Source organism: Amphiura filiformis, chromosome 5 (genome assembly GCF_039555335.1).
Source record: "Amphiura filiformis chromosome 5, Afil_fr2py, whole genome shotgun sequence".
In the NCBI taxonomy this organism is placed as follows: domain Eukaryota; kingdom Metazoa; phylum Echinodermata; class Ophiuroidea; order Amphilepidida; family Amphiuridae; genus Amphiura; species Amphiura filiformis.
Window position 1 is genome coordinate 25,002,902 of NC_092632.1, and position 22,831 is coordinate 25,025,732.

The 22,831-nt window shown below is 36.1% G+C and overlaps 1 protein-coding gene across 1 annotated transcript in view; it reads right to left on the bottom strand.

Moving 5' to 3' along the window:
• Positions 1–13,217, bottom strand: part of LOC140152085 (ATP-binding cassette sub-family C member 9-like) — a 57,648-nt gene extending 44,431 nt beyond the window's left edge. Inside the window, exons 1-5 of the mRNA XM_072174385.1 lie at positions 12,615–13,217; positions 12,210–12,449; positions 9,658–9,831; positions 6,202–6,381; positions 2,855–3,085 (exon numbers count right to left, since the gene is read on the bottom strand). Of these exons, the coding sequence (XP_072030486.1) occupies positions 2,855–3,085; positions 6,202–6,381; positions 9,658–9,831; positions 12,210–12,449; positions 12,615–13,217 (1,428 nt within the window). The remainder of the gene's footprint in view (positions 1–2,854; positions 3,086–6,201; positions 6,382–9,657; positions 9,832–12,209; positions 12,450–12,614) is intronic.
• Positions 13,218–22,831: the final 9,614 nt, after the last annotated feature.

Genomic DNA, 22,831 nt, shown 5'->3' on the forward strand with positions numbered 1-22,831 from the left:
TAATTTCTTCATATTTTTGGTGTTATCTGTCGTTTACATATCCTTCCTAAAACACAAAAGTGCGACCCTCTCCAAACATTTAAATTAGCTAAAATTTAGGACATGTTACAAAACTTTATTTTCTAGAACCTATTTAGAATAATTTAAATGTAGCTTTTACCGTTTTTTTGTGGCATCCTTCAGAAGTGAGCGGTCCGATACCAATATTTTCGGTCAAATCTCCATTCAATTAACACGGGGAGTTGGCTAGCTATGCCTTGCCCTCACTCATATTTTACAAAAGTGCGACCATTTCTGAACATCTAACCTAGCTGTAATTTAAAGTCATGTTAGAGAAATATATTTGCTAGAAGTTTTGGAGAATAAATAAAATATTGGCTGGTTATTTTTCACACAGTGATGTTAACTAGGCAAGTGTCCATTCTCCCAACATACATCATTTGTAGAGGTCACTCGTCAATGGTGAGAGCACTGTGTATTATGTATAGGAAAACGGACAGTAACGGCAGTATGTCACACTTTACACAATTATTCATAAATATTTGAGGAAGAAAGGAGGAAGATTGTACTGTGTTTTTGTTGATTTCCGTAAAGCATTTGATCTTATTAGACGTGATAAATTGTGGTATAAACTTCAAAAGCTTGGAATTGATGGTCTTTTTCTAAATATACTCCAGCAGTACTATGATGGTATATCATCTTGTGTTAAAACAACTAAGGGATGTACAGATTTCTTTGACTGTCAATTCGGCCTTAGACAAGGTTGTAATTTTTCTCCTCAGCTTTTCTCACTTTTTATTAATGGTCTTATTGACCATTTTAATCAAAATAACATTCATGGTATTCAAATATATGATATTGATATTTCATGTTTAATGTATGCTGACGATATTGTTCTTTTTGCCGATGCTCCTTTTGAATTACAAAATATGTTAAATGCTCTTGGCGAATATTGTGATATGTGGGACCTGGAGGTCAATATGGAAAAAACAAAAGCTACGGTTTTTCGTAATGGTGGTATTGTTAAACGCAGTGAAAGATGGTGGTATAAAAACAAGGCTGTTGACATTGTTCCTTATTATAACTATCTAGGTATTAAGATCAGTTCTAGAGGAGCTTGGTCTGTAGCAATTAAAACTCTCGCAAATCAAGCCAGTAAAGGCCTCTTTAAGATCAAGAACTTCACTCAAACTATTCCTGATCTTGGTGTTGAGACAAAAATGTATCTGTTTGATGCTATGGTCAAGCCTATTTTACTTTATGGCTCCGAGGTTTGGGGTCAAGATGAATGTCAAAACTATGAAACTGTTCACACAAAATATTGTAAAAATGTTCTTGGTATCCCGTACTCTACTGCAAACAACAGCACAAGAGCCGAATTAGGTCGATTTCCATTATGGATTAAGGTTTATAAGAGAATTTTTCTTACTGGTTAAAAATCACCAGTATGGACCCAAATCGTATCCCACTGAAATGTTATCTTTTTCTCAAACGTTTGGATGAAAACGGTATTGATTGTAATTAGGTCTCAAAAATTCGTAAAATTCTTAATTATCATGGTTTTGGATACGTTTGGTTGAATCAAGATGTTGCAAATCATTTTAATTTTTTGAGTGTTTTTGAACAGAGATGTAAAGATGTTTATGGTCAAGAGTGGAGAGCTATAACAGACTCAGAACACTGCCGCTTTTATTTAAAAATTAAAACTGGTTTCGATATTGAAGAATACATCAAGCATGTAACTGTTTTCAAACACAGGCGATGTATTACACTCTTAAGGACATCCTCTCATAATTTGAATTTTAACAAAAGATGTAAAGACCAAATAAATGGACTTTGCCAGATGTGTGATTTAAACGATCTTGAGGATGAATTTCATTTGTGTCTCGTGTGTCCTGCCTATAAGGCTCAAAGAGAAACCCTCTTGCCATCACACTTCGGGCAAAGTCCAAACCGCAATAAATTATACTCGCTTTTCACATTAATGTAAAAATCTCAGTTAATTTAGCCAAATTCTTGTATATTGCATTTTGTATAAAGTCCTCCAAGGACAACACTGTATAATTTTGTTTTTTCTCCATGGGCCGGTGGCCTAAAGAGTTTGTTTAATAAACCTCACTGAGCATGTTTTGCTCAGCAAATGTAAAAAAATGTAAAAACATTTTTGAAATATTGATACAAAACATTCTAAACAGAATGTTATTTTGGGGTTGAAAAAATATTTTTCGAAAATTGTTTGCCCAAAATATTTGCAATAACGTTTTATACACCTTTTTATGATCTTTATATAACCCGACATTTAAATGTTATTAAAACGTTTTGAAAAAGACATTTTAAGAACATTTCTGTGTTTGCTGAGTGAAAAATTTTAACATAATGTTATTTGAATGTTGACAAAATATTTGGCAAAATATGTTAGCAAAAATAGTTTTACAATAAAATTTTGAAAATATTTTAAAAATATTGTTGTGTGTTTTCATACAAAACGTTTTAAAACGTTTTCATGACCATTATATAACCCGACATTTTAATGTTATAAAAACGTTTTTCCCTAAACCAAAAGCCAAAATATAACTTATTTAAAACGTTTTTAAAACGTTTTTGTGTTTGCTGGGGATCCACAAGACTCTCTGTGCTTTTGCAAAGCTTCACAAGCCTTATCCCAGACCTAATTTCTGGTAAACATATAAAAACCTAATTTTACCCATACACGCCCCTTTCATGCTTTGTAGAATTCCCTTCCCGCTCTAGAGTCAATTGTCTTTTGCCAATAACATTTTGTCAATTTTGACCAATATTCGTTTTGTGTTTTTAGAACATAAATAGACCGTTTAGACATTGGTGAAGACCTTACCTTATCTTTGTCAAAATACTCCGTCCAATGGATTTCATGAGACCTTTCCGTTTCCGGAGCCGCAAAAAACGCCTCAAATCTACGTACACCAACAAATGTATTCACCAATAATGAAGTGACCATTGGCACAAAATACATCGGTTCTAGAAGTAAGTTCATCAAAGAAAGAGCGGCAAATGTTGTATTTGGTTCCAAATTTGTGCCAGTAATGTAGGGGTAAGAAGTAAATACCTGCGATTATAGAAAAAGTAATATGATGAATGTATTATTCACATCGTAATTATTCCGTTTTTATAGGTCAAAGTATGTCTAAATGCAATAACGAAACCGTAAAACGAAAACGAAGACGTAAGACCCACCCCCGGAGCAGGCCCAAAATTGTTGCCGCCCCCCCCCCCCATAATAGAAATCTTCCGGAGCCTCTGATTCCTACAAATGCATCTATTACTGATTCCTCTCTCATATCTCCAGTGTGCAATCTGCATTATAGCTCCGTTCATATGATAGCGTATCAGTGATCTCTCTCATATCTCCAGTGTGCAATCTGCATTATAGCTCCGTTCATATGATAGCATATCAGTGATCTCTCTCATATATCCAGTGTACAATATGCACTATAGCTCCGTTCATATGATAGCGTATCAGTGATCTCACATCAACTTCGCATCCAATCATTCTGTAGGGTAGGAGTGATCCGAAAATTACAGTATACTGGCAGAACCATAGTTGAACCTGGAAGTTTTGTATATGGCGGAATGGATACATAGACTAAGCCATGCAGAAAGGATTTTTACCTGGAATCGCAGGATGTTACGAAGAGTGTTATAGTTCATTGGTGGAACACAACTCTGTCAACTTCGGAGGCTATTTTTATCCGTTTTAACGCAATGTGATTTGAACAAATTCTCCGGATACAGTATAATAGTGTGCTCTGAGGTTTCTGGGCTTGGAAATAGACATTAAGGTTGAACCTGGTTTCGTGAGCACTCAACCATCCCACTTCTCTCAGAGCACATTGCTGGTGTGGTTTGTATCTGTATATGTATGAGATTTTTGATATTTCCATTATAAAAATGCCATGCCTTTAAGGGAGGTGTAATGAGCGTGAACCTGGTTTGGATGCAGAGGGAGTGTGCCTGTAACAGACACAGCCACCAGAAAAGGACCAGCTCAGATCGCGCGCCAAATAAGTTTGCAGTCCAGAAATTTCATTTTTTCTCAGCCTTGCAAAAAATAGGCAGAGGTGGGAATCGAACCCGGGACCTCGGTGTTGTAAAACCTACTGCGTTACCACTGAGCCAACTTACAATCAGCTATGAGAAGTTTGATAGTAATCCTTGATATTGCTGAATAGAATAAATCAATACTGATAGGTCTATTTATCTAATGTACGATGTTATTCAAATTGGTCTATAAACTAGGAATATAATGTGAAATGACTATCAATCGATCAATCAATCAAGTTGTCAAGTTATCAACAATCAATAATAAACCGACGTAGGCCTATCATGGAATATTACTAACTAGGCCTACTAACTAATACCAAATAAATAAAATAAATAAATAAGTCAGTAAATAAATAAATAGGCATAGGCCTAAATAAATAAATAAATACATAATGCAGAATGCAGTTAGTATTTTAGTTGCAAAATTCCAAACATTCTATTCAAACATTCTATTATAATTGTCTGCTATACACGCAAAGGACCTGTGCCTTTAATATGTCCGCGCCTAATCAATAATGAGTCTTTCACCATGCTCACACACCATGTTAAACTATTGTATCCCTGCAAGTATAGTACTGACCAAGTCCTAACACCTCAATGAAATGGATGCTATAACGTACCCAATCAAGCGAACATATCAAGGTCATATCAGGGCGTTATACAAAGAATGGTCAAAGGTCAACGTTTCCAAAGAAGTATAGTAATAGATGTAGACACAAGCTTTCGTGCGGGAAACATAAACACATAGTCGTCAGTCGTGTGGTTTTTATGAGATTTGATACGGCGCTGAAGTCTATTGGCTGTCCCAAAATCAGTACCAGACCCGGTTTCCAGACGGCAATGTGCGTGTTGTTACAAGGAATGCAAACTCATTTTATCAATGAGTGAACCACATAGAGGAATACGACATCTATCGTGAGCCAATCTGCATTCTGTTGCCTGCAAAAGCCGACGATCAGGTAAAATTTCTAAAAGCAGCGTGACTAGATATTTGCGTTAATTTCATGATACGTGTAAAACGCATTGAAAACGCCAAATTGCAGTCATAAAATATATAATATTAGTAAATCACCCAATCGAATGTTAACGTAGGTATGTGGAAAAGAACTGCAATAACAATAACAAACTATGTGCCCAAAGAGTTGTCTTTGGCATGTCGCTTTTTTGAAATATGACCAAAAATATCAAATTTGGGAAAAACGCCCCAAAATTTAAAACAAACACGAACCTTCCAAAATAAATATATATTAGCACTCGGCGGCCAATTCACTACCTGCCGCTGTGATTTGGGGTAACTCATTGCTTCCCCTCTCCAGATACCGGAACTTCAAGGTCGCTCATACCCCAGCCCTTAACTCGGCTTTGGTCGTAAAATAATTGAACGGTAAATTTGACTACTTACTGCCAGGTTCATCAGTATAGGCGTACAGTGGACAACAAGTACTGAAAGATAACAACAAAATAAAAAGAGTATCTCGAGTATTTCCGTGTTGACTATAAGCCCTATAAGCACTTTTTGTAATACACGACTTTGCATACTTTAGTCAGTGTTGTGGGGGAACCCTTAAAGGGCAGGTCTATTGCAAAAACAAGTTTATCCATATTCGAAGAGAATATTTATTACATTACAAGTTGACACTTGTTGCAATTTTTTTATGCGTATTTCTCCTGAAAAAGGAGAAATTGTGTGGGTAAAGTTCAGCTTCGTACGTGTTCTTCCCCCGTTTGAAGCGTACGTGTTCTCCCCCCGTTTGGCTGATGACGTAGGTAAATGAAGCGTAAATGAAGGTAAATGACACTATATCATGCTCTCATCATACAATCACTTTGACAAGTTTGACATTAGCAACAATGAGTTGTACTATCATTTACCATAACAATGCTGCATAACAATATGCAGATTATTGTTCTCATTTCGGAAACAAACCCCACACAATATTGTTCACTTCTGAAGGCCGTAAGCCTTCAGAGTTCGTCACTCGTTCGCCACCATAATGGTTTTATTTCTAAGCTAATGAGAGCAATGAGTTATTGACAATGCTCTATGATGGTTAGGAAACCGAATGGCCAAAATTCAATCACTCTTAGTTCAGTGATCAAGTAATTTATTCAGCTTTAAACAGGGCCACAAAACTTACAATTAAAGCTGTAACAGCCATTGTAGCTGAAAATAGACGACATTTCTAGCTTTCGCACAGCTTCAATCGCCTTGCAAAACATTTCCTCCCATCCGTACATCTTAAGAAGCTTGATTCCTTGTAACATCTCGTTAGATTGCTTGAGACGCTCATCTGAATTTTTCTGTCAACAAATAGTACGAAAGTATTTAGAATTACTAATTGAATTAGTCAACTAGCTCCAGTTCACTATGTTAACCACGATTTCTAATTTGACGGTCGCACTTGCACAACGCTTTATTTGGTCCTATGAAGCTATTATTAGGCACCGATATAGCACTTCAGTATTGATTGAGATACTTGCGTTTCATAGGTGTATCATTCTTAGGTGTATTTTATAACTACATGATAAATATTATCTTTTGTCATTACCCATCTCAATTACTCATACCATGACAAGTATTTGCTTCTTGCTTTGTATTCGTGCTGTTAAAAGTAGTATAGGAACGACGATCAGAATAGTACCAAGACCTACAAATGTAGCCAAGTCAACTTGAAGATACAACAAAGTGGTTATTGTAATCAGCTGGTGATAAAAAAAAACATGAAAAGAACCATTGTTTGTAACTTAAAAAAATAATTATTATATTATATTATATTATATTATATTATATTATATTATATTATATTATATTATATTATATTATATTATGAAAGTGTGCGAAGTTCAACAAATTGTTCTTTTCAGACCGAGGACATTGACAATTTGCTTGCTACTCCCAGTCGGTACACATAGTTGAAGTTTGGTATACATTGCTATTATATTAACTGTTTTCAGGAAATTGAAGCCCGTGTTAGCGATAAATACAAAAACGACCATTAAAACATCACATACTCTGAATGGAACTGCCCATAGATAGTGCAATCTTTGGCAAAAGTAGAACAAGTTGAAAGCATCTGTAGACATGTGATTGGTGATCTGTCCAAGTGTCATACTCCCTCCGGAAATAGTATAACTTGACAGGCGTAGCGCTTTATCGTATACCATCGTCTAAAAAAGAATATAATTTACATTTATCTAAAAAACGATAATGATAACGGGCACCAGATTTTCGCCCAGAATTATAGTCGGACAAAACCTCAAAAATCTGCAGAGTGTGCGGGTATGTGTGGATGGATAATTATGTGTGTTTGCGTTATTGCATTTTAGAAAGATATTTGTGCCAGGTGGTGTGAGCACCCCTGTTTATGTATGCATATGTAGACATTTACCATGACAAATATTCCATTCATACGAGTAAAAAGTAGGAAGTATTTTAGAGTGATCAGCAAACTTGATCAAGATCAGGATTTGGCTGTTAGAACTAGCACAAGTGATATCGAGTGGTTTAAAATTGGAAGAGGTGCCAGACAAAATTGAATCTGTCCCCTACGATTTCAGCATTTATACCGAAACAATAATGAGACCAGCACTAGGAGAATTCCAAGGAGGACTGGAGATTGGAAGTCAGCGAATTACAAATTTAAAGTGCGCAGATGACTCCACCTTGGTGTATGACAGCAGAAAAAGACCACTGAGAGCAGTGCAAACTGCAAGCAAAAAGAGGGGACTAATGCTGAACACTAAGAAGACCTGAATCATGGATATATGAAATGAAAGGAATGTCCAATGAGAGAACTTTACACTAGATGGCGGTGTCATTGTAGAGGTGCAGAGTTTTGATTTTATGGGATCCATCATCAATACCAGAGACGAGAGTTGATACGTACCTGAAGTGAAGTCCGTATATGTATCCCAATAACACTACTCAAGTATAGATTTTGTTGATTCGAAAAATACTGCAAAATATTGGCGAGGAAGGTAACACCGACCAAAATGTAGCCGTTTGAGAAAAACTCTTTGACTGTAATATAGTAATGTGTTTCTATCTATCAAAAAAAAAAAAAAAAAAAAAAAAAAAAAAGTAAAAAACAAATATCAGTAATAATAATTGTTTACTTTGAGACTTAAGGGATGTGTAATGGGCAGGAACCTGGTTTGGATTCCAAAGGGAGTGTGCTTGCAAGAGATACAGCCATCAGAAAAGGAATAGCTCAGATCGCGCGCCAAATAAGTTAACAGTTCAGAAATTGATATTTTTCCCAGCCTTGAAAAAAAAGTAGGCAGAGCTGGGAATCGAACCCGGGACCTCACGGTTCTGAAACTCAATGCATTACCATAGAATATGGGCTGGCCAATATTTTTATCGTAGTGGATACCGGCTGCGCTGGCATCCACTACTCAAAATATTGGCCAGCCCATCCATTATGACACGATATTGGATAGGCAAAAGACAAAATACTATCTTTTATTCTCTAATTTTCTGCTATACACGCAAAGGAGTTGTGCTTTTAATATCCGCGCCAAATCAATAATGGGTATTTTACTACATAGTCAAACTACTGTGTGCCCTGGCGGATTATGTACTGACCAGCTGCTAAACCAATCAGTCTTTTATCTGTATGCTTTATAATCATGATAACAGATTAAGAGTTTGTAACAAGGTCGGTCATTGGCCGCTTGCTGATAGGTTCTGGAATATCTCAAGCAGCGCCAATCACAGCTCATGTTTGATAATGGGCAACCAACATATCCATATTAGTATAGTATAGGTGCTGACGCAAGCTTTCATGCGGGAAATATGAAGACACTCTCGCCAGTTGTGCCCTTTTGATACGGCGCTAAAGGCTACAACTTTTCCAGACACAGCGACGAACCCTTTATACAGAGGTAAGTTATCATCTTGTTACAAGGATTTCAAAGTGATTTTATTATCAATAGTCCCACATAGAGGAATACGACATCTATCGTGAGCCAATCTGCATTCTGTTGCCTGCAAAAGCCGATGATCAGGTAAAAATTTTGAAAGGAGAGTGACTAGATATTCGCGTTAATTTCATGATCATCTTAAAATGCATTGAAAACGCCAAATTGCAGTCACAAAAAATATAATATTACTAAATCACCAAAGCGAATGGTAACGTAGGTATGTGGAAAAGAACTGCAATGAGAATAACAAACTATGTGCCCAAGGAGTTGTCTTTGGCATGTCGCCTTTTTGAAACATCACCAAAAATAAACGCCCCAAAATTTAAAACAAACACGAACCTGCCAAAATAAATACATATTGGCACTCGGCGGCCCAGTGACTACCTGCCGCTGTGATTTGGTGCAACTCGTTGCTTCCCTTCTCCAGATACCTATACTTCAAGTTCGCCCATACCCCACGCCTTAAGGCAGAAGCATAAAAGAGAAGCACGCTTTTGTTACAAAAACGTTCAAGTTTTGCGCTTACAACTAGAATACGTATAATAGTTACATTTAGTTCACGTTTTGTACATAATATGAAGATTTGATTTCTGAAAACTAGAATAGTAGATATTCAAAGAATTCAAAATGGAGAAAATATGGTTCCCTTACCTCTTCCCCATAGGCAATAACATAGGCAACGACACCATTAAGAGCCAGTGGTCCAACAAGACACATGAGTTCGTATATCAGACGAATAATTCCAGCCCAGAAGATTTCTCCCTTGAACACTCGCAAGAAAACTTTCCACACAGACGGACTCTTACCTATAGATGTTTTGTATTCCTGTGTGTAGTTGTACAACAAAATAAGATTTGTTTATACCATCAGAAACCTAGGAGCTCCGTGATTGTGTGCATTAAAGTTTTCTTAAAGTTGCAGTCGTTTAACAAAGATATATCGCCCAGTTTGTATTTTTGGGCTGTCGACTGTCCTAAATTACATCACAGTAGCCAAGGGCGTATACACTGTAATTCTCGAAGTTAAAATGGCACGGTTTAAAAAGGAAAATTTTCTAAATTAATCAATAATTGTTTAAAGCCACGTTTTTTGTCTTTAAACTGGGTTGAATACCCTGTAATGGTAAGTAAACTGCGTGGCTTAAAATTACTATTCATGAGCTTAAAACGAAGAGTGTTTAAAAAACACGCCAACACGTCAATTATAATGTAATACATGTAATTATGCGTATACTGGAAAATAATTCCAAATCCGAAACAAGTGAAATTTTGGACAGAAGTTTTTTTGTGTATGTCTATCGAACTATATCCTAAAATGAGGACGCTAAAATCACGATATACCCGTTTAATGTATTAAATACATTATTTGCAGAATTAAGATTTATATGTAACGCAGAGAGCAGACGTCCTACCATTGGCTGTTTTAAAACAAAACATACATTTACCTTATGATTAACTATTACTAGGCATGTCCACTAAAAATTGAAGTACTTTTAAATTGATTCAGACCTAACTTATTGGCTGGGAATTGATGAAAGAAACATTTTGGCGTTTAAATAATCTTAATCGGACGTTTCATTCCAGAGATATGGCCTTTTGAGTGTTACGGTTTTATATAGGGCTGCTAGAACATTTAAAAAGTTAAAGAAAAAAAAGGATTACTAACAGAAAGTGCAATTTTAAGGTACTTTTTCTTAATGTATTTATTAACTAGCGTTATCTGGAACATTATATTTGCTTATAACAACATGAAAATAAGATCATCCTGAAAATTTAATCGATTTTGTTGACATACAACAAAAATATAAGACCTCAAAACCCATGGTTTGTTTGGTGAAACCGCAAGCATGATCATAGATGGCCGCCATGGAAAATATCTCCATAGAGGACATGAACAATAAGTGCATTATTTCAAATGAATGGCGATAGTCTTAAACATTGTTCAATCTTTTACGGTCAGCACATTTTATCTTCAAAAATTATTATATTTCATCATGGCATAAGTTTGGTAACATTAATCACTGCCAATTTTGAGAAATTTGCTCCAACTCAAAGTTTATCTTTACTACATTGAGCAATACACTGTGTGCATGGAAGCCATGATGGTCCCCGGTTTTTATACTCCCTATGAAATGGACATGGTAGTAAGAAGTGCACGGGGAAGTGCATGATTTGAGATGGGCCGCGGTAGGCTTAAACATTCTTAAATTTCTTAACATCCTACACATTTTGTCTTCATAAATAGTTAAATTTTATGAGTATGTAAGTTTGCTTGTCTGATTCACTCCAAATTTGGAGATAATTGCGTTTGAACACCTGATGCACGGAATGGTGTCACTTCAACCTGTTGTAGTTCTCATCTCATTAAATTTTTCATTCAAAAAAGTTGATCTCTTCATGCAGGAAGGTCCTCTCTATTTACTGACCAAACAGGAAAAAGTTTGGTGAATGTTTTCTGGTGGAATCAGGAATTTCTTGAAACACCCTGATATAGGCCTACATTTGGATCAAAACAAGTATGTACGCCATTTAACATGCCTGGGATTTCTTGTATCGATCAGTTTCTCCATAGACAATACGTGTGTGAGTGCACGCACACAGTAAATGAAAAATCGTTCTAGTGGAAACTGTATTGAGAGTGGGCATCCCTACTATTACCATCTCATCAACACAGTGAGTGTAATCATTAAGTTCGGTATCTTGCTGACTCCCTCGATAACAATGATTTTGAAGACATCAACAGCACTTAAGCGACAACAGCAGTAACGATCAGTGCAACAACAACAACAACAACAGCAACAACAACAACAACAACAACAACAACAACAACAACACTACATCATCATCAGTAACAGCAAGTGCAGCCACACACAATCATAGTCATTTGTAAGCGACCGACTTAAGGTTTGCAACTATTTTAAACTGTTGCGATTTGGTAGTTCACTGCATCTTGCTGTGAATGCAGTGAGCTTTGTCAACAATTGCACTGTTCATTTCACAGCGAATGTGTAGAAGAATTCAAATATCACAGATATACTTTTGTAGGACCTGTGGTTCTTGAGTTATTGCAAAGAGGGTTGAAAGAACGACACTTTTGTAAAACGTAAATAGCTCATTCACAACAATAAATCAAGCAAGTTTTCAAAGTATATGATTTGTAGAATGAACTTTTGCAAAGCATCAAAGCAACATAATACTGCATACCAATTCCTTTTGGAAGTCTACTTTGAAGATCTCATACAGGTGCTCTGCTCTGTGATTCTTAGGTAAACTTCCCAGATCAGTGATTTCCAGAGGTCGTTGAAAACCCAGCTTGAAGAGCCAATTCATCCACCAAAATGTGATGCAATAGAGAAAGGACACGCAGTTTTCTGTGTACCACATATCATCGTTGTTTGATTCGCTACTAAGGGTATCATACTGCTTCCCGCGTATTCGCCATATCTGAAAGTTATTCAAATTTTGATACCGAGGATACATAAAGATATGTTAAATTTGTTTCATTTGTTCCTTGCGGTCGAGGTTTAGACAATTTTGTGAAAGTGGTCATGAGATTGTTTATGTGTATTGTTATTTTATTATTAAAAATACATTTATAACGATACCTACCTTATGAGTGACTAAATGAACTTCCAATACTAATAGCAGAATATACGATACCAACATCAAAACTGCGATCCATAGGATAGCTGCATCACTACCAGCCATATTTTCTTGAAGGAGATGTGTTATTCTCATAACATTTATAACAATACAGAAAAACCAATATGCAAGAAGTAACCACAGTAATCCTGGTGATTTCCAGTTTTCAGCCAGTTGGTAATATAACACTGATATAATACTTGCAATAAGGAGTAAACATGCTGGAAGATAAAATTGTAATTGAGGACTTGGTTCCTTTCTAGCCGCCTCTGTTAAAAATCCTTCTCCTAATGAAGCGAAAGCTAGTACCATCAACATAAATGACAGTACCCATCTTGTGTTATGCCCTGGCCATTTGATAAGATATGGTGATGTCACGTTACGGAAAACACAGCACCATCTTCTCCATATAAGCACAAGACATGCAATGATTACAAATAGAAGATGAAGCAAAAAGGCGGCAAAATTGACTGTGCATTCGGTCATGTATGCCCCATAGTCTCCTGCTTCAGATGAGATGTTGGTTTCGTGACAAAACCAGGACCATCTGTTTTCATCTTCGGTCGCCATTGCAAAATACTGTTGGTGTACTCCTAGGAATGGCGCATCTGAAAAAGAAAGTTACAGTAGTAAAGGTTACAGTGAAAGAGTTCAGTGTTAGTCAAGCAGCAAGAAAAATCTCGTGAAATGTTTGCGACCAAAGGAATAGGCCTATACTATGGTGTGTTTTAACAAGATTATAGGAATTGTAATCCTGTTTTATCTTCAAGGGCCAAAAAGTCTTTCCTAAGTATGCCCTGGGAGAAAGCATGAAATAATTGCATTATATTCACCAAGGTTTACAGTAACTTGAAGTAAAGAGTGTCCACACTATCGACCGATTACGTAACTGTTATGAATAATTTATTAGCTTTTCAATGCAATCGCCTCGACCCATTAGTACGTATTATTTGTCTTATCAATGAACTACGCCCTAATAACGATGGAGTTTCAATGGCGCCTTCTATCCATACACAGATGAACAAATACAATAGAAGAAGGTCGGCTCAAAATGCAATCGCCTCGACTCATTAGTATTACTTATTATCTGTATTATCAAAGTACTTGGAATAACCAAGGAGGTTAGATATAGAAAGGAGAAGAAATAGATTACGTAACGCATATTGTTCCTTTGTGCCAATTAGAGTTCCTGCCAAGCTATTCATCGAGAGGTACCTTTTGTTCGGGACAAAGGGCTTTCGCCATTAAATCGGTAACTGACCTGACAGCGTATTAAACGCTATATAATATGTGACTGGACACTACGAATCAGCCGTAAACTCGGCCCCGGTCAATTTTGTTTGATTTCGTATTTAGAAAATATATATCATAAGCTTTAAAATAGTATATCACTTGACTTCAAACGATATCCAGAAGCGGGGTTATGGTTTGTTGAACTCTGCTCCTTCAACAAAATGGTACCCTTACCGGTTCTATATGTGTCTCTTTTTTCCACTTTGCTGGTAATAAAGTCATAATTGGCGGTCATTTCAAATCATCCCCGAGTCAACGAGGTACAGGAATGTCATCTCATTGACCGAAATTAACAAATCAGCCATCACAGATCACGTGTCAAGGGCTAACCATTTAATAGACTGGGACAGCTCATCAATCCTTGATAGGGAAGAAAACCGCAGGGCACGATGGGTCAAGGAATCAGTATGGATTCGCAAGAGAGGAGACAACACCATGAACAGAGACGAGGGGACATTCTTTCTGAGCCACATCTTTGATCCTCTGCTCAAGACCAACGTTGGATACAGGAGTACTTCCGGTAAAACAATAACATCCGGCCGGGATTCCCGCTCCAAGCAGATGGATCAATAACAACATCAATCGCTTTGAGAAAGCCAGAAGGTTTCTGGCGAAACTGTCAGCAGAAAACGCAAGTTTTTCCTTTGGTCTTGGCAAAGAACTTTAATTAGATGTCATCTCATTGTTAATTGTTGGTTATACATATCCAGCCAAAATACAATGCAATTGTAACGCAGGATTTAGCCAAAGCAAACAAAGACTAGAGCTATTTAATGATTTTATATGTAGAAGATTATTATCCTCGTCAGCAATAGGATTATTGATTGGTTTAAACGCTATCAAATGAGAAACATGTCGCGCCTAATTGAGACACCTATGAATATGCACATTTTGCACTGTATCTCAGAATACAATTTGCCGAGTTTACGGCTCATTCGTAGTGTCCACTCACATATAGCAAAAGGTAAATCCGGCCATCAGCTAAATTTATTTCCCGACACCCCCCTGAGAAAATGGTCTAACGACGGCCCTCGTTACAGGTCTGATCCTAAGGGATGTGCAATAATTATGAGCCCTGTCAAACTCCTATCTTATTGTACACTTGCTGCATTATTGTGATGGCCTATTGACATTGCATGGCAAAGCATTGAATGTGTGCAAGAATTGCTAAAATCATGGCAAATCGATTAAAATTATTTTTGCATGAAATTATCCATGAAGATCAGACTGGCTTTATGAAGGGGAGAAATATTGGTAATAATATCAGAACAATTATTAATATTATTGATTATTGTGATTTGAACGATATTCCAGGTTCCATTCTCTTGTTAGATATTGAAAAAGCATTTGATAGTGTGGAACATGATTATTTAAGTTTTGGAGGCATTTGATGTTGGAAATAATTGTATTCAATGGGTGAAAACATTTGATCGCAATAGAAGAATTTTCATTTCAAACAAACGGTTTTTATCTTATGAAATTTTGTTAGAACCTGGTATATTTCAAGGTTTTCCGATTTCGCCTTTATTGTTTCTGTGCGCGATCGAAGTGTTAAGAATTTGTATAAGGGGAAATGACAAATTTAATGGCATTAAGATTGGAGATAATGAAAAGAAGTTATTCTTTTGGCTGATGACACATTTTGTTTTTACATGGAGATTTGGAATCTTTTAGGAATCTTTTTGATACTCTTGATCAGTTTGGCAAACTCTCTGGGTGCAAAATAAATATGTCAAAGTCTGAGGCTATTCATATTGGAAGGTTAAAATGGAATGAATCAAAGCCATTTACTGATAAAGGTCTTATTTGGAAAAATAATTCTTTCAAAACACTTGGTGTTCACTTTTCATTAAATATGAATGCATTGTATGAGCTTAATTTTCTCCCCAAACTTACTCAAATTCAACGAATTCTGAATTGTTGGCGTTCAAGGAATCTGTCTTTAGTTGGCAGATGCAGTGATTAAGAGTATGTTATTACCACAGCTAATTTATTTATTTCCAGTTTTATGTATTCCAATTCCAAAGGTATTCTTTAAAAAAATTGAATTCGTTGTTTTTTAAATTTATTTGGAATGGTGGAAATGAACGGGTAAAACGAAACTACATGTTGAATGATTACAGCAATGGAGGGTTACGCATGATTGATGTTGAGGCTTTTCCCCAAGCTCAAAAACTAGTTTGGGCAAAGCATTTGCTAGATCCTAATTGTGATGATTTTTGGAAACAAATGTACTTTCAAAATTTCAGACTGACAAGTCAGCTTTATGGAAAACAGATGCTCCAAATTGTGTTCTTGCCATGTTAAAAAATACTCAACTGGCTGAAACTCTTAGGGTTTGGTATGTGTACAAGAAGAAAATAAAAGAGAATCATGGTTATATCTAATCAGTGCCGCCGAGAGCCAATACGGGCCCGGGGGTAAAATGAACGCACGGGCCCCTTTTATCAGAGCGATGACGGTGTAGGACTTCATGTTCATAGTTGAAGCGCGCACAAATTTGCAATTTTAACTGAAAATGAATATAAAAATTACTATTCAAAATTTTGCAATTTTGTCATATTTTGGCCCAAAACACGGGCGTTTTTCGGGAAGCGCAGGGCAAGTTTGAGGGCTGGCCTGGCCAATGGTAAATGACATATTGCCTCTAGATTTAAGTTTCCCTGAACATCTTCCGCGCAAAGTGCAGAAAATGTGCCAATTTCAATGTCAAGTTGAAGCTAAAATGATCAAGTATGAACCGTTTAATTGGACAAAAGCACGCGAAAATTTGCAATTCAAAAATAACGACTTTTGCTCCCAGATTGAAGTTATTGGAACAATTATTGCCAATGTGCGCGAAGCGTGCGAAAATGTGCAATTTGTGTTCCCACGATTAAGCTGCACTCCCTGATTTCTCGAAGTCTTCATCATATCGAGGATGATCATTGTGGCAAAAGCAGAGAGTAACATAGTTCAAGTGAAATATTTATTAGAAAGTGTGGGTCAAATGCTATCTTGTATTGTTAATGCACGTCTCTTTTACTTGTTTTTACGGGCTCGCTACCTTTGTTTGCTTTTTATGAGCCGTAAAAGAGCAAAGAAAACAGACCCTTTAATGAACCCGTAAAGGCAAAGAAAAGAGACTGTATAGTGGGCTCGTAAAAAAGCAAAGAAAGGATACCATGGGCCAGTAAAAGGAAGAAAGAAGACCTTAGTGAGCATGCATAAAAAAGCTTAATAAGCAAAAAAAAAAAAAGGATCTCGGATCTTTAATAGACCTAATGAACAAGAACAAAGACCTTAGTTGGCCCGTATAGTCAGTAGACTTCGGTTATATATATATATAAATGCGCATTTATAAATGCGCACGTGACCAGATGGCCAGCGCCATATTTGCATTACATCACTGTCAATCACTGAAATGACGACCATTGAGGGAGTGGAGACAGTTGTGACCTTGTTTCGTGGCTAGCACTGGCAAAGAACATTGGCTGGAGTTCGATGCTATAAATTTGCAAGGATAAATCATGGATATCGAAGGATCATGATTATTGCACAGCACCCCCCATGTACAAACATAACTAATATTTATTTATTTATTATTTATTTATTTATTTATTTATTTATTTATTTATTTATTTATTTATTTATTTATTTATTTATTTATTTATTTATTTATTTTTTCTTATTCTTTTTTTTCTTAGCCTTACTTATAATTTTATAAATATTATTTGTTCCCCCTATCGGCTAGGCAAAACCCACCGTCCCCCCTTTTACACTCATAAATTGTTTTTTTGCTAAGTTTCCCCTTCCGTGTAAAGTAAAACTTTATAAGCCGTTTGAACCAAACTGAACAAAATTGACGTATACAATTACAATATATAATACCATGACAATAATGTGTATGACGACTATACTAGAAGAATACACCATGTATAACATACCTGATTGTACGTCAAATTGTCATATAACGTATGAGCGTGATGTATAGTATACGAGTCTTCCTCAACATCGTCCAGCCGGGATGATTAGCTCATGTACAGTCATCTACGTATTTATACTCTGAATTGTACGTCAAAGGGTGTAAAGATTACCGCTTTAGCATGGGGGACACAAAAAGGTGCTTAAAAACACATTTTGAATTTGTTTATTTTTTGTCCATTTTGATACTTAATATGTGAGCGAGCGAATGAGTAAGTTGGGGTTGAGGAGGTCGGGCGGGGACATCTAGCCTATTAAGTTCGAGAGGGTCATTATTCCGAAAAGGGCTAAAGTTATATAGTCTCGTCAATTTACGTTAAAATTAGAGTTAAAATTAGGGTCAGGGTTCTATGTTCAGTGGCGGCATTGGGGGGGTAACGCACCCCCCTTACCCCCACCCCCACCCTTGTCTGCGGCACTGGTTATAACATTTATTTCCTTCAGTATTCCATTTGGTGGAATTGCAATATTCGTTTGAAAACCAAGAAATTCTTCTTTTATCAAGATTGGTTTGATCGTGGTATACATACCCATGAGGATCTTAATAGAGGATATAATTTTATTAAATCTTTTGAAGATCTTGTTCTTGAATTTGATTATCTCTATTAAAGACAGAAGAAAGTACAACTATCTTATGAAAGGAATTTGACTGGTTTTATAACCCCCTAATGTTCAAGAAAGTATTTTTGACAAGATTGTTGAAAGCTTATTTGAAAATGGCAAAATTACCAAGTATTCATACACAATTTTGAAAACACAGGACGGACCTGCCAAAACTGAGAGCTTTTGTATTGATGCTTTAAATATGGATACAGATTGGAATGAAGTTCATAATAATAACTTTTCTTGCAGTATTGAAACTCAACTTCGGGCTTTTTACTTTAAAGTGTTTCACAGAGCAATTTGCACAAACAAGTTCCTCCATAAAATTGGTAGAATTGATTCCCCATTTTGTGATTTTTGTAATAATTCTAAGGAATCCTTGGTGCATTTATTTTGTGATTGTGATAAATCAAATGCTTGTGGGACTGTCTGACCCAATTTATTGAAAGGAAAACTGGTGATAATATTACAATTTCGAACTACCAAAAATGTTTGGGATTAATGTCTATGACTCTGAGCACAGAATTGTAATCAACTTTCTTGTATTATGTTTGAAGTTTGATATTCATAGACGTAAATTTCAAAAGAGTTCTCCCAGTTTCCAAGCTTTTATGAACTTTGTGAGATTGAAACTAAATACAGAATATAGGATTGCCGAAGGTTAAGGTAAATTGGGCAAACATTTCAAGCCACTTTGCCTGCCAATCTGTTTTTATTTGCATTTCCTCTTTTTTTGTGTTGTTTGTTTTCGTTTTGTTTTGTCCTTTTTGGTGTTAAAAAAATTTATATCATAAAATCAGCCATCTTTTGTATTGTATTATTTGTTAATACATTATAGACAATATAACACTATGGCTGTCGAAAGATAAAAAAAAAAAAAGAAGAAGATTGCACTGTCTCACGTGTAAAAGTAAAGGTCCATTCAGTGATTTGCTGATCCGGACGATCGTAAAAATCATCAAAATTCAGATTTTGGTACCTTTGACATAAATGTGTTAACATAGCCTGTTAGTGGTTCAGCCGAAAACTGTGTATTGAAGACAAAAATAAGGAATTTATATGGATCTGTAATTTAGATACTGACAGTATCTAAATTAGCTACATGTATTTGAATGGGGCTTCAACTTCGTCAATACTGTTGTTTTCTTCGTTTTTTTTGCCAAATTTTTCATTTCAAAATACCAAATGACAATTTGAATGACTTATCTTTCACCTTTAAGCAATTTATGAACAATTTTAATTTTTTTACACTTTCGCTGGGATCACTGAATGGGTCTTTAAGTTTGATCTTTGATCTTGATGCATATTTAAACTTTCCCTTGACCTGTTTCTCATGCATGTTTGTGTTTTTAAACTGCAAGTTCATTGACTGCGTGGATATCTTTTACTTTGAGTAAAAAAATAAATTATGTATTAAAAGAATAATTATCATTAATTAGCCTCCTGAAGATTTTATATTCCAATTGTTATATTTCACTTATTTCAATAAATTTTAATAATTATATGTTTTATATTTTCTTCTGTATTTTAATTCTGTATTCTTTTCCTTTTAAAAGTTTACCAAATATTCTTTATTTTATATAATCACTCTTAGGTTCTCCAAAGGGACCTAGAACCCCTATTGGTTTTATAAGTATAAGGAGCTTTGGGGGGGGGGGTCTTGAACATTAAAAGAACCCTTGGAAAACACATTTTCCTTGCTCCCTGCAGGATAAAAAGTTTTCAAGTTCCACATTTTTATAGTACAGTGTAGAACAGTTGTTTAAAGCTCCCATATTCGGTACAATTATGTAATTTCTGATAGCAGCATAAGAGTTTCTTTTTGAACTATACACAAATTATATTCGTCTGATTAAGGGATCGGATAGCGACGTTTGCACAGTATTTTTTGTGGGACTTGAGAGCAAATCAGGCACTCCAAATTGCATTCTGAATACGAGGAATATCCTTCTGATATCAAATAATCTAGTTTTTTTGAAATAATACAAATTGTATAACAAGTTATATTTTTGAAATAAAACCGTTCTCTAAGTAAAGAATGTATGTAGCTGGGATGAAAAGCCGTCCATCATATGAAAAGTTTGACCTTTCGTATCAATTGCAGATATACATAAATTGTTTCCCAAAAGACCTATTCTTTTAGTGTTTTGGGGACAAAATGTATATCTTCAGTACAAAAGGTCAAAATTTTATATGATGGACGGCTTTTCCTCCCAGCTAGCTACATACACTTTATGCAGGAGTCAAAGGGAATCTTGACCCTACCCTTCTCAAGACTTCACCATTTCGTTGATGAAAATGCATCTTATATACCTTGCTGGACAAAGCCATTGGGTGAATCTTGACCCAGTGAGTTTACAGATGATGCAGTGAATCTTCAACCAAACATAATCGCTCTGACTAATCTTTGTTATAATGTTTTTACATAGAACCAGAAGATTTATTTCGAGGACTTTTAAATGTCAAAAATATGAAAAAAAAAAATATAAATTTTCAATAATTTGCCACAAAATTTGTATTACATCGCGAAATCAATATTATTTGATATGAGAAGGACATTCCTCGTATTCAGAATGCAATTTGGAGTGTTTGATGTGCTCTCAGGCCCCTCAAAAATACTGTGCAAAGGTGGGTGACCGACCCCTTAAAAAGTTCAAAAATGTTTAGTTTGTGCCCTCTTCGACCTATCGTTGCAGAGTTATCCGACAAAAACATCATTTTGGGGTCAAAACAATTTATTTATACAGGGGTAAAAATGTCAACTTGCTCCAAGTTTGGCGAAAATGGTTATAGGTGGTAAATTATATTGTACATAACTTGGCATTTCGTGATCCTCGGCCTTATCCCCTACTTTTCACACAAAAAAGTTGAGATTTTTATAACACTGGAAACCTCTGGCTACATTAAATAATGTAAATGCAGTTTATGCCACCCCCGTTCAGAAATACTGGCTACGCCACTGTGTAAGGGGTGGTGCAATAATTATGTGGACCCCGGGGTGGTGTATTATAAGGGGGAGCAAAGACTTTTTGGCAGACCAAAAGGGGGGTCTAGCATTTTTTGGCAAGTCGAAAGTGGCATTCAAGCGATTTTAGGCAGGTCAAGGGGGGGGGGCCGAGCGATTTTTGGTACAGATATTTTGGATACTGTTTCTATTACACCATAAAAAGGTGTTGGAAACATTAGAAACACCTTCAAATATGCAAAATTTCCTGATCGCTGCGCTCGCATTATATGATAAGACAATTATTTTCAGGTTTTAAATTTGGGTTCCCCATAATCTTTAGTGTGTAAAGGGGAGGGGGCAAGATTTTTGGGCACATCACAAGGGGGCAAAGGTTTTGGCACGTCAAAAGGCAGGGGGGGGCAAAAATTTTTGGCACGGCCAAAGGGGGGCAAGCGATTTTGGCAAACCACTTTGAGAATTCACCACCCCGGGGTACACATAATTATTGCACAGCCCCTAAATGTACAAAACAATTCTTACAGATTGTAAATTCGTTTAGCAAAAATATTGACAAATTTGTATTTCGTTCTGTTGTGCCAAAAGTTCAAGCATGTATGCCTACATCGCAAACGCAAAATCGGAATTAACTGATATTTTGGGACTAATTTATTTTTTCGTGGATCTACTGAAAAACGTCATAAAAAGAGGATGCTATAGCTAGGATCACGAAATACTCCTTTAAGAAACGGTGCGGTGATAAATGGCTGCCTTACCTGACTTTGGACCCTGCTAGCTTCACCAAATATTCCTACTAAATGAGACTCAGAGAATTATGTTCCAGCGGTATTCCATAATAGTTCCTGATCATACATCTGCCTATGATGCTGATAAACTGTACACCTACAAGATGTATACATTATAGCAACACTTTACAGACATATTTCCAGCGAAAAACTTGGCCAATGACAATGACGGATTTCTAGATCTCCCTTCTTGCAAATGAAACTAGAGCTACTGTGGCTCAAGAGCCACGAATATCAGGTGGCGACATCTGACCTCATTTGACCTTTAGCACCATCTTGACGTTTTCATGTTTCCCTCACAAGTTTAAGCATTATTATGTTTTTAGAATCTTAGTCCCTGTACTTTGTACAGAGTAAAGAGTCCGATGTTTTCACACACTTAGACTCAAAACACTCAAAACTTGGACTGTATCCATTGATTACAGCCCAATTGGGTGCAATACTCACTGTGAGATTTAATATTGCTATAGGCTCAGTACTAACAACAATCTACATTAAAGGTCCGTAATTCGATCGACAGCATCATCCCCCCGATATTTTTCATTGTTGATGAGGTTTTGGTATCACATAATAGA